Here is a 13548-nt window from a genome sequence, read left to right as displayed (position 1 = left end):
GCGACGGCCGCAATAGCCGATAGATGCCTTCAATGTGCGGCTGGCGGTAGCTTTCTTTTCGGCTGCTGCTGGGCCGCACTGCTGGCCGCCAGAAATCACGTAGTCTGCGTTACGTCATGCGTACGTCATGTTTCACGTCACTTAGTCCTGTGTCGTCATAAGAGAATCCCAAGTTTGAATCAGAGCGGCGGGAAAAACTTTTTCAACTTCGAATCCAAATTTCTTAGAAATAAATGCATCTTTCGCTGCCGGCCAAGTGGCAACAAAGCCATGAAATGCCGAACTATCGTATTTTGCTATAAAAAAAATATTAAAAGAGCTCTCCTCAGTGTCCCTTTAATGTATTTGCGCCTGGTTAATATGGGACCTTGCTGTCTGGACAATGGACAGGGTGAAAATGTGCGGTGCCTATAAAGGCCCATGTATTTTATGTACATGGACATTGACGAGAACAAAATCTTGACTGCCCAACCGTGTGTTTCATTTGCTGCATTCTGAGTGGAACACACTAGGAAAGTGCAAATGCTTGAGTGGTGGCTTTTTTTCGGGCTGTTCAGGCTTTACAGTTTCAAGATGCTTTCTCATCTCATGTGCCTTCCCATTTGCTGTATCGCATGAATAGTTGCGAAGAAAACTCTGCAGCTTGTGCTGCATCGAAAGCCACATTCAGCAGCTGTCTGCCGCCTGAGTACGTTATACGCACTACCAGGTCATGGGATGTGAACTGTCGAAGGAGATAAGTCATCACACCATTGGAAGTCGCCACACGCCTCACTGAATACTGCGCACCCAAAATTGCACCCCATTGTTTTTAAAGGTAATGGTGAGTATAAGAGTGCCCTTGAAACTTCCATAATTTTCTCTTAATTTCCACTGCTGTGCCCAACACCATGCACATATTGTCACGTTGTAGTGACGGCAATCCAGCAGTCAGGAAGACAGCAACAAAACTTGCAAACGAAGCTCTTTATTGGGCTGACTTGCGCCCGCAAAAGAACTGAATCACTCGGCGGCGGAGTAAGCAACAAACGTGCTCGTTGGTCTTGGAACTTCGAGATAACAGGTCAAGATCATCTACAGTAATCTGGAAAAACGTAGATGCAGCTCTTCTTGCCTGTGATGAATCGAGGTTAGTCCAGTCTAGTCCAGTCGCCTCTCATGTCACTAACAAAATGATAACACCCCTTTCCTGCTGCCACGAATGGCCACTATAGTGATAAGTGGCAATATAAGCAGAGCTAGCTGGACCATGAATTTTTTTCTGAGACTTTTTTTTTTCTTCGTGATTTGGTATTACGGACAACTCTTTTTTATGGACAGTTTTGTGCAGGAACTAAAGTGTCCATCTTTCCTCCTTGTATGCTTGCACTAAGTAGGTCACTAGTGAAAATGCCATTATGTGTCCTGGTGAATGAGGAGAACCGGTTTCGTGACAGCTGCAGCCAGGTGGAAGAGCAGAAACCGTGTTGTGCTAGCTGCTGCTTACATCATCTGCAAAACCGCGAGCAACATATACATAGTGCATACGTACCTATACATGCATATTCTGCCAGCTACGTTGCACTAGTTCAATGCATTAAATCTGTTAATTTTTTTTCACCTGCTTCCTTGACCCACTAAAAACAAACCTCATGATGCACCGCGCATGCACAGTTGGAACAGCGGTACTCGCGTTCATTTGTTTGCAACGAGTTTTTGGTGTAGCAGATGAATTTACGTGTGCCTTTCAGAGGATGTGTCAAATTGTGAAAAGTCGGCGGATTTCCAGTGACCAAAAAGGTGGATTTGCCCTGTATAGCCAAATTTCTTAATCATCTTAATCTAGTTTTTAACTTACAGACTAGCTCTCACACCCAGTTGCATTTTCCTTTCATTGCTGCCCGTTCTGTTACCAAAATAGCGCATATTGGTGATGTGCACATTTCATGTAAGGTTAAATTCTTTCAATTCATTTCTTCAGAATATGAATTTGATTCAATAATTCAATAATTGTTGCTGTATCATTAGTCATGATACAGCAACAGCTGTATCATTAGTCATGACATTGCAAGCCACAGTGACCAATGGCAGAAGGGTGAAAGGATGAAGCAGAAAAATGTCACTGCAAAATACAGCTCCTGGATCACATTTCAATACGCTTTATTCATGTTGTAAGCACTGCTAAGTTTCCCTTATTCAGGTGCTAAATGTGTAAAGAAACCATTCTGCAAAGTTTTTTTCAACATATTTATTGTCACTGAATATGTACACAATAAGCTGGGATAGTGCCAGTCAACAGAGCCTGTCAAAATGGTTTGGTCATTTCAAAGAGTCAAACACGCTCTCTCAACAATGCACACGATTGAAAACTTTCGTGGGGAAGAGAAATCGGTTTGTACGAGGTGATATGACAAAAATGTGGCAGAACATTGTGTTGGCTGGGCAGGGGAGATATCACAAGTTCTTTTTTCTTTCACTTATAGCACCCAAGGATTCACAAACGTAGGCTTAAAACGCTGCTCGTGTTTGTAGGTGGCGTACACACCGTGGCTGGTGTTGGTGGCAAGACACAGAGAAGCTGAAAATGGTGCCAGTTCTTATGTCTCTGGCATTTGTCAGCAGCTAGACGCGTATTGCTTGACATAGTAAACACCAGCCCAGTTAGCGTGCACTTGTTCAAAAAGGGATGACAGTTTGTCACAGTTGGGAAAGACCAGTGTTATCACTGCATGATCATGCATTGGCTGTGAAAGATAGGCGGAGATAGCATGGCAAGGGAGAAAGATGCCTGAAAGCAAAGCTCTGAAAGCTGGAACTGGATGGCATGCTTGGTATGTCATGTGATAAGGTCATCACATGACCTGTGCACAAGATTAGGCTTGAAACAAAAGAGCAAAAGAATCTCATGTTGTGAATTACTTGACACAAACATTAAGCCTAGCATCAACAATTCACAGCGTCACTGCTGTTGCATTTCAAAAAAATGAAATCAGAAGCTCCATGCATCTGTAAGCAGGCATTGAACACAAGTGATCCCCAGACTGCTGCCGTCAAAACTGAACTTGGCCAACTACGGTCTTAATTTTCCTATCTGACAAGCATATCAGAAGTTTCTTTGCCATCCAGACAAATGCTTTATTGAGAGAAAAAAAAAAATTGAGTCGCGCTTGAAGTTTGCTAGGTCTTTCTGGCACCTTTACTACTCCAAATAAGAAGTTGACTACTGCAGTAATCTGGCTCAAGGCTAAGCAGTTTAAACAATTTGCAAGGAAGCTAACGTCCTAGTGCTTTGGCAGTTTCCAGACACGCACACACACACACATCCCTGGGTGCAGAAAAAGAAAGGAGGATTTCAAGTTTGCCCTTTGGGAGCGAATTTCTATACAGGGGAAGCAGAGACAGCTGGCCAATAACAAGAAGCCACAAAGCAGCAGCTGCTACATCAACAAACCTATCAACACGGCAGAAAACAATGCTCAACAACGTCCTTCTTTCAGTTTCCCTACAGCCAGCAACTACGCTTAGCGGTGCAACAAGATGCATCAGAACAACAAACACTCATCCACGAGGAGGACCAAGCGGCAGCGAGCTTTACGCAACTCTCTCAACACCGTGGTCTTGGCATTAATGGGGGCGGGGGAAAAAATGCAGCGGCGGCAGCAACAACTTAGCCACACAGTTGCGGAGTCGCTGGAAAATGCTACCTCTCATTCCCTCTCTCACGCTGATAAATGCACCTCCAGTGGGTAAGCAGAAAAAGTGATGAAACTCAGCGTCTGCCACGGATTCACTTTGATATGTGAGGGGGAAAAAACCAGCGAAGTTCCGTGTTTCCAGCATCTGCGCACTTTCACCGGAAGTGGCTCACCAGCCTGAAGTTGGTCTAAGCAAACAAGACTGGTGTGTACCGGCATGCCATGTCCGATTGCAGCACCTGCATTTGAGCCAACAGTACCTTTTGGAAAAAAAAAAAAAAAAACTGACAGAAACTAGCGCTACACTGTGTAATGAGACAGAATCAAGCTATAGCAGTTTCGCTGTGCTCAAAACACCCCCTCTAACTTTCCATGCCGAGCCATTAGTGCAGCACCGTCTTGCACCATGCCTTAGTGCCTCATCCTTTCCAAACATGATGTACTGCAGCTGAGAATCCCCACCTTTTGCATTACAACTCAGTATTTCCTCTCGCTCTTGCCACCATAAGCTGCCGCTCTCCACTCCCTGTTGTGTCGCACCTGCTATTTCCTTTCAAAGCCATGCCATAGCTTTTGCTCTGCTTCGCGCTCTCCTACCACCCCCACACTCATTCGTTGTGTGGACGTCTACACCGACGTCGCAGTTCCGGGGGTTAGTGGCACTAACAGCCGTCGCTGTAAAAGAAGCAGACTATGGTGCATCAACACAAGATTAAAGGCTTAAAACCCAACACCACTGTAGGCCTCATGGCAGTGGCTGCCTCAATGCATTTGCACTCGGACATAAAAATAATAAAAACAAAGCCAGCACTGCATTGAAATATAAACAAAACCAGAAACACTGAAGGATGCACACAATTAGCATTAAATAATGCATGATTGCATGCATGCTTCAGTCCCTTTTGATGAGACCTATAAAAAAAAAAAAACGAATTCACGAGAGCATGAGCGCACCAGTGTTGGAAACACGGGACTTCTGTCTATGAAAATGACAGGTAGATGTCGTAGCATGATATACACGAGGTTGTCACACAGCCAAAATACTCATAAATACATCACGTCAAACCCAGCAACTGCACTCTTTTTTTTTACAGGATGGACTAGAGGACTTGCCTTTACGAAAAACTGCTCTGGAGCTTCTAACAACTGTGAACAGAAGCCTAGTGAGAGCCTACTGACTTCCAGTTGAACATTTCATAAAGGGGAGAGCAGGGGGGGGGGGGGGGGGGGGGGGGGAGTTGTTGCTGGCTACTTGACCTCGTCTAAACATGCACACACATGTCACACCACAATCAAATGTGATACCAAAAGAGAGAGTGAAAGAAAAAAGATGGTCTAAACGCACACAGCAGTGAGATATGCCAACGAGACTGACTAGATGAGGTATGCATTCTCGTGAACAAGAAAAATGGGAGGGAAAAGAAAAAGTACTTTACACCTAACAGTGATAACGGAGTAATTACTCATTTTCATCCACCCGAGCGCAGCCATACGGCTACAAAGGAAAGCTATACAGCTTTCTCAGAAACTTCGTAGTTAAAGAAAAATTCGTCCTGGTCCGGGGTTCGAACCCGGGACCACCGCTTCACCGGAGCAGTCACTCTACCAACTGAACTAACCGGGACGGCAAGCTTATGGTAGGGCGAGAGCGAATTGATCAATAACTCGAAGTGGGAACAGTGTTGGTCAAATGTTTAGGGGAATCCCCCAAGGTGGAGTAGATTTGTAATAAGGGAGTAATTACTCATTGTCATCCACCCGAACGCAGCCATACGGCTACAAAGGAAAGCCGTATGGCTGCCCCGGCTACCCCGGACCAGGACGAATTTTTCTTTAACTACGAAGTTTCTGAGAAAGCTGTATAGCTTTCCTTTGTAGCCGTATGGCTGCGCTCGGGTGGATGCCAATGAGTAATTACTCCCTTATTACAAATCTACTCCACCTTGGGGGATTCCCCTAAACATTTGACCTACACCTAACAGTGGTCTATAGAAGTCTGATACAAATCCAGAACGAGGTGAAAATACCTCTCAAAGGAGACCATCCAATGAGTGGCATTAGCTGACTGTCATGGCATTTCAGTCAACCCATAGAGTTTTTCAACATTACCTAGAGGGAAAATTGGCAAGGGGCATGCTGGGAAGGTGAGGTTTCGTATTCGGCTTGGCTAGTGCTCGGCCGACAACATCGATTCTGCCGTGGAATCATCTGCGCCGCTATACAGTGCCTATATCTAGCCACTACAACTGTGATGCTCTTCACCCTGTGCTGATTAAATTCCATCAATACAGCGTTTTATACTTAGTGGATTTACAATAAATATGTTCGGTATTTGGCTTGTATGAAAATTTCAATGCATTCCTTTGAGGTATGCCTTGGGAACAGTTGTATCGTTACAACTGAATCCGTGTGAAACTTTCAGCCCGACAATAGCCAAGCCAAATACGAAACCTCGCCTTCCCAGCATGCCTTTGCTGGGTGAACTGCAGTGCCGGCAGCTTTCCCTCTAGGTATGTATGAGAAGCTCTAAGCAGTTAAGCACCCAACACCTCCCATGGCTGATAGCAGGTGCACATTAGTAGGTGCAAGGCGACACACCATGACATTATGATGACAGCGACTTGATGCCCTTGCTTAGATGCTTTCCTTTGACAGACATCTGCTGTTTCATTTCAGATTTGTATCCCACTATAGTTGCGGAATGGAACGCGTAAAGGCATCATATAGCCGAGATGTAAAGCGAGGGGGCAATGAGGGCTCCTCGAGAGAGCCTGTGGATAGTTGTCACTTATAAATGGGAAATCAAACCAACCATGCATGCATTTTGCTAAATATCATACGACATGTAGCGGTCGCACAGCTAAATAATTTGAAATCAAATTTTACATTACCAATGGTTTTAATACACTCCTCTTGTAACAAGGCTTTTTCAAGACCCCACACAAATATTTGGGTTGAAGACTGTCCACATTGTCTGCAACAATAGCTGTCTGGGTCAATTTACACTTCATTTCATACAACCTGCTTTGGGGTATACTACTACATAAAGGTGGTGACCTTCACTGCAAAGGACATTACAGCATAATTCAGAATTTAGGTCAAAGCTGGAATGTAAACTCGCTTTACCTTGAAACAAAGCAAAGATGACAACACACAGCTGAACCCATTTAGTAAAAGAAAGGTAGACTTTGGCAGATATTTTCAAAACAAAAGTACCAGCCTTTAATGCTGAACCATGCCATATTACCATACAAACAAATCAATGGTGTATTCGTTACCTTACTCGTATGTCTGCTCAACTGTTGCCGCATTAAATTGTGCACATAGCAAGCTAGCACTTTTTCTGTGTGTGTGCTATGCCTAAACATGATTTGTTTGTTTCAGATAAATAACAAACAACTCGTTTATTACAGAATCTTCCTTTACATAATCCAGCGGATACAGTAAATATTTCTCAAGACCATGGACTGGCAACACACGCTTTCACATAGCTATAAAAAAACTTCTTACTGATCTCATTTTGAGTAGCTTTTCTTGCATAATATATTTCTTGCCACGAAAAGAATAAGTGATTGCATGGTCCCTCGAGAGCCTACTTCTTTCATTTACAGAAGTTTGCTACAATTCTTCAACAACTGAGAAGGTTTTTACATAACTGTGTGCACACCTGCAAGAAATTAACAGTGGTTGTTGCACACCTTGAAACAAACAAAATAAATGATGAATAATTAGTTTTCTTTAGTCTCGCACAGATTACTTGGGGAGAAAAAAAATATTTCCTGAACAGAAATAGCGGATGGCATCTGAAAGGGTTAACTGCGTTTTCTGTCGAATCCAAAAAACATCAACTTCACATGTTAGATTTTTGTAAGCATTGCATGGTTATGATTCTCCTTTGAGACAGCTATCAACGCGGCTCTTTGATAAACCTGTACAGTGGCTGAAATGGCTGAGGATGGAGCGCTCGTGCAACTGCCGCGATATGATCAACGCCAGCGCCTCAAAGCACTCTGCAGAGCTTCGAGCCAAAATCGCTTTGCAGTTATGATTAGCAGCGCACGACAACGAGATTGCACGTCCAAGTCTTATTTTTTATTTTTTCTGATGTGTGGTCATTCTCTGTTTGCCTTGACAACGCTTCAGGCCCAAACAAATATAAGTACTACCTCGCTGAAACTTCGAAAAACTACACTGGCAGAACTCAATACGTTTTGACACCATTTTTTTTAAGCTTGTGTGGACATTCGATGATTTCGAACATTCAAGTGAACAGAAAAACATTCAAGATTCAGTTTGGTCTCTAAAATCTCTAGCTATTCGTCACAAGCCTTTATGGAATGCTCACGATTAGTGGTTTCAGTTTCAGTGATTGCGTGGCAGTCCCATCGATGCGACACAACTGAAATTTCTGAAGTTGTGTCTTAAAACTGGACTTGCCTTGCACGCAAGAAAAATAAATGAGTTTAAAAATGCCAAAGTGTGCCATCGACATCTTCTTATGCATCAAAAATATTCTAATATTCGCTACGATATTATTTGATGCAAATTACTATTTCCTCCAATTCACTACGAATCAAAAAACCACTTTCATACAAGCCTTGTTCTTCCCTTCCTGAAATGTTGCGAAGTTGATGCTTAATCAACATGTAATGCAATTTCCCAGGGGAATTCGCAAGTGGACAAATGAGACAGACAGGTAGTCTTTAGATAGGCTGTTTGTAGCTGCCACTCTACCATGACCAATAACAACGTTATGCCAAACGACCAAGCAAAATGAAAAGATTAGCTCAGCAAATCTTTATGATCAGCTACAACTCTTCCGACTCAATCCCAATGGAATCCTCAGCTACAGTACTTGTCTACCACTAAACGTGGCCCACAAAGTAATTTCCTTCTTGGAATTCTAAGCTGGTGTTCCAAACGACTAAACTTTTGTACTGCCCGTCTCTCGCCAGATGGCGTTTCATTCAACTTAACTCAATCGTCATCAACATCACCTCTTCTCCTTGATCTTTCAAACTTCCCTTCCTAGTTCTGCCTAGACAGCATAGATTGGCACGTTTGAGACCAACAAGGTCAGAATGCACCACATCAACCGACAGTGCTTCAAAAGTATCAACCTCCTGACCTTCAAAATCAATGTCACTCGCTAGCCTGCAAGTTTTCTGTTAGGCTGAAACAACAAGCATGCTAGAAATGTGACATGAAATGTAACTGCACCTCCAAAGCACTGCACGAAGACAGCGGTTAGGGTATACCAAGCTGCAAGTCGTTCAAAAGCACTCTACCAATCCTGACCACATGCTCTCCATCACCATCCACCTATTGACCTTCACATCACTGCCAAATGGTTTGAGGCGACCTTTTGCGAAGCCCACACCATGAGCATTAGTTTGCACCGAACACATGTGCATATGAAAACATCGCGCCTCAAAAGCATCGCACGGAGGTAGAGGCCAGAATGCACCATACAGTGCATTATATGAACACGCTCCGCCTCTCGACCTTCGACCATTCCGCGGTCCTCTTAGCCAAGCCCACACTGCAACGATTAGCAAGTGCTCAACACGCGGCATGCAGCGCCACCACAACCCGAAAGCACTGCATGAGGGCAGGTAAAGGAACTAAGACCCAACGAGTGCGGAGGAAAGAGGGTGGCTGACGCCGACAGGCAAGGCGTGTTACCCTGCCAGCTCCAGGTGACCCCGTCGTGCAACCCTCAGGTGTGCACGAGGTCGTTGCGCTTGGACAAGACGTGCATGGCCTGAGACGGGGTCAGGAAGGAGACGCCCTGCTCTTCGAGAGCTGTGCCACCCGTAACGACGTCAGTGGCGCGGGCCGCACGCAGGGTCTCCTGCAGAATCCACGCCACGGGGTGGGGCATGGTCAGCAGAATGCAGGCCTCCTTCACCCTGCAACCAGAGTGAGCGGGAAGGTTTGGTTTGGTTTGGTTTATTGGGGTTTAACGTCCCAAAGCAACTCAGGCTATGAAGGGCGCCACAGTGGAGGGCTCCGGAAATTTTAACCACCTGGGGTTCTTTAACGTGCACTGACACGGCACAGTACACGGGCCTCTAGAATTTCGCCTTCATTGAAATTCGGCCCCCGCAGCCGGGATCGAACCCGCGTCTTTCGGGTCGGCAGCTGAGCGCCGTAACCACTGAGCCACCGCGGCGGGGGATTGGGAAGGGGCCATCTATAAGCCGTGCTGGGTGAATTCTGCATGTGCCACCCCTATTGCAAACCCCACAAGCTCAAGACTCGGCCAGTTTTCATCACACCCGATCACTGTGGACAAAGATGATCGCAGTCAATCAATCAGTGCTTTATTTCCAACGAAGAGTTGGAGGGTCATCAGGCGAAAAAGCTGTCATTGACAGCTTGAGGGTGCCTGACGCCAGTACAGGGCAGCAACACATAAGTGACGTGCAAAACATTGAACACATACGTAGACATTTCCGTACATGGCAATGAGCTTTCACCTAAGTGCAATTTAGTGCATTGGCATAAGACCTTGTGGAATGAATCTTGGGTCACTGACCAACTAAAAAATGTTAGCTGACATTTCAACTGATGTGGAATTCCATTAGGTTCATTTTAAAATAGTCTTGCAAATACATTTTTATTGAGAAAGCATACAGTACCGAAAAGGGAAAATTCAGTTACTAATGACATTATTCGGACAAAAGCTGGTATCACTTGCAAAAATATTTGTGCATCTTTTTTCTATTCAAAGTGCTTAATTCAAGATTTTCATGCAGGAATTTATTCAATAAAAGTGGCAAACTGTATGTGAGTGACTGCAACATGTGAGTACGCCAATGTGGTGCCAGTCAATCAGAATCACTTTCCTGTCTCTTTAACTACGACATAATTTCTACGAAGCCTGTCAACTTTTCATTGTCTAAATGAGTGAAACCTTTTTTTTTTGGCCACTTACAAAAATGCACGGCTAGGTTAGACACCACCGCATCTTCCAAAGGTTTGCTACGCTCTGGCTGAGGTACTATTAAGGCGGAAGGAAGCCTTTAATGCCTCATCGTTGTAAGCAGGGGTTGTCGACAGAAATGTCACGCTTTTCAATTGGTCGAAACGGTCGTGACGTCACAGTGCGCGAATTTCAAACGGGGCCAGTTGTACTTTGGCTACTAACCATGCAACCAATTAAAAGGGATCGTATAGTGATGCTCCAAGTAAGTGGGACTGAGCTTAGTTAATTGCTTAATTACCCAATTAGCCTAATTAGCTTTACTAGTCAGGCCATATAAATAAATAAAAGCGATTAAGAAATTGGTCGAGCTCAGGAATCAAACCCCGGTCTTCGGCGTGAGAGACGAGCACGCTATCCACTCCGCCTGCCAGCTCGATGGTTCAAAGGCGTGTCTAGTGAATACGGTGTCTTCACTCACTCTCATCCTCCTCCATTCCCTTCCGTCGAGGTTTAGGTGTCCACCGACAAATGAGAGACAGATACATTTCCTTTCCTCAAAAACCAATTTACCGACAAGCGAGGCGTAGAACCGAACGGGCGATGGCATTAAATGGACTCCCTGGCAGCGTTGCAAGACGCTGTCGCGTTCCACTCTTAGAGGCGAAGCTTAACATCTTAACCACACATCAGTGACACACGCAGCAACACCGCGCTTATGGCTTTCGCCTCACCGCACTTTAGGTCAACAAAGTGCCCCCCACCCTGAATTTTTGCGATGCATTGCACTCACTCCTTGAAGTGGTTCTCTGGCTTCTGGGTGTAGGTGCTGAACAATGGGAAGAGGTTTCTATTCATGTCGAAGCTCAGCTGCATGGCACCGCCCTCACTGAAGAAGTTCTCCAGGATGAGCTGAAAGAGAGTTTTAACTTTAGACAGCATGCCATCTTCCACTTGTCATGAAGGAGATTGAAGATGCGAAGCACTTCATTTAGAATAATGGCACTTCCGATTTTTGCCAGTACGTTTCTGGCTACGTGCTAATGTGATGAGTAGGGCCCGGAAATTTAGGCACTAAAGAACCCCGAAATAGGCAGGCATCTAGGCTCTAAAAAATACTGAAATAGGCGCCATAAAGCAAAAATAGGCGCTTTGAATAATACTCTTTATGCATAAGTACAAGATTTACAAGTCAAGCACGGAGCGTACACAGTCCTCAACTGAAGCAATAAAGCGCATTCTCAGGTTTTCGAACTTGAAGCTCCTTCGATTCTCGCTAAGCATAGCTTTCTATTTTAAAAGGCTTCTTTTGACATCACATGAACTTAGTGGCACGAACCTAAAACATGAGAGCTGATAAAGGCTTAGTTAGGCCTTCAGGTGGTGTGGCCGCATCGTCTCCGCGCCGAAAGTCTCTGATTTGGGAAATTGTTTCTAGGCATCTGTTTTTTTCTACCAACTGTTGCATCTTCGTAGAAGCAGTAGCGCCCTTTCTTTCCAGTCCCCGAAGTGCTGCTGGTACTTCTGCCACTGCCTTCAACGATTCATCTATTGAGATTACAGCCTTTTCCAACTTTGTCATCCTTTCCGTCATTTCTGAGAAGTTTGCACTAATGTATGTCAGGTCTCTTTCCAAACTCGCCTCTTGCTACACTTCGAGATACACACTTCATTACACTACGTTCAAGTTACAATTCGAGAAAAACGTTCGGCGAGACCCGCGCCTTTCACCATACATAGACAGATGTCTCAAAATCAAAAAACGGCACCGAGGACCGAAGTGCCGGATTTAGGCATTTATAGGCAAAAAGTGCAGTTAAATAGGTAGTATTTTCTGAAAAATGACAAAAAGGCAGGCAAGTGCAAAAACCCCCGTTTAGGCATTTATAGGCATGTTTAGGCAAATGCCTAAATTACCGGGCCCTAGTGATGAGATGATACTCAAGAGACTGAACTCCAACACCTTCCATTTAATGACGCTCACAGAAAATGTCTCCTTGCCAGCTGCCATGCTAAGCAACAGGTAAAAAAGCAACAGAGACAAAGGACTTAGGAGAACAGACAAACGCTGCCCAAGTCCTTGTTCCTAGTGTGATGTTACCTCTTGCTATCGATCACCAGCTAGCCTGAACACACATCCTTCGGTACTTAATAAATGTGATTTCAATATCGAATACTGTATTTTCCGGTATATAAGATGCACCCGTGTATAAGACGCACCCCAATTTACCCAGTTAGGCGAGTGAGGCTTAATTAAACATGCTTGCGCGACCATCGTGAAATGCACCGTACCTGTGAGAAGTTCTTAAGCAATGCTAAGTGGTTGAAAAAGGCAACGCTTGCTTCATACTCGCCCACGTTTTAGCGAAAAAGAAAGAAAAACGAAAGTACTCGCCTTATGTCCATAAGATTTTATTTTTACTTAAAACCTTCGAAGTCTTCATCTTCAGATGCGCTATCAAAAAGTTCGGCCATTTCTGGAGGGAACGCAGCTGAAACATTCCCTTCGCACTACGTACACGGAGCAAACGAAGTTCAAAAAGGGTGACTAAAAAAGAACACCGGCCTGTCTTGGCTTGTCTGGTCAATGGTGAGAAGCACGATTGTGGCCATCTTTTGGCATTTCACATTACTTCTGCTTGGGGCCTCTGAAACGGCCATGTGTTTGTGATCCCGGAAGTCATCATCACCGTCGTTTCATGAAAAAATTTCACCTAAAAACTTGCGCACGGCGGTCCCGATATTGAAGTATTAACTGTGTTACAACCGCGCTATTGGTAGTGATATTTTTTCGGTGAAAATTCCTTAACGTGAACTTGAGTGATTTCTGAACTCACAAAAAGAAAAAGTGAAAAATTCACCTATAAGACGCACCCTTGTATAGGACACATCAGAAAGATTTAAAAAAAAAAAAAAAAACCCGCGTCTTATACACCGGAAAATATG

The 13548-nt window shown here is 44.4% G+C and overlaps 1 protein-coding gene across 2 annotated transcripts in view; it reads right to left on the bottom strand.

Moving 5' to 3' along the window:
* Positions 1-2196: 2196 nt before the first annotated feature.
* Rint1 (RAD50 interactor 1) overlaps positions 2197-13548 on the bottom strand; it is a 33747-nt gene continuing 22395 nt past the window's right edge. The window contains exons 13-15 of one of the 2 annotated variants that reach the window (XR_016292723.1): positions 11396-11514; positions 5650-9586; positions 2197-5112 (exon numbers count right to left, since the gene is read on the bottom strand). Coding sequence is in view for 1 of the 2 variants with exons in the window: in XM_089587940.1 (XP_089444066.1) it covers positions 9394-9586; positions 11396-11514 (312 nt within the window). In the remaining variant the exon portion in view is untranslated. The remainder of the gene's footprint in view (positions 5113-5649; positions 9587-11395; positions 11515-13548) is intronic. The other variant, XM_089587940.1, reaches the window with a different exon arrangement.

This window comes from Amblyomma mixtum, chromosome 4, assembly GCF_055824585.1.
Source record: "Amblyomma mixtum isolate Tamu chromosome 4, ASM5582458v1, whole genome shotgun sequence".
In the NCBI taxonomy this organism is placed as follows: Eukaryota; Metazoa; Arthropoda; class Arachnida; order Ixodida; family Ixodidae; genus Amblyomma; species Amblyomma mixtum.
Note: the sequence above shows the minus strand (reverse complement) of the source record. Positions and strands in the feature narration are given on the sequence as shown.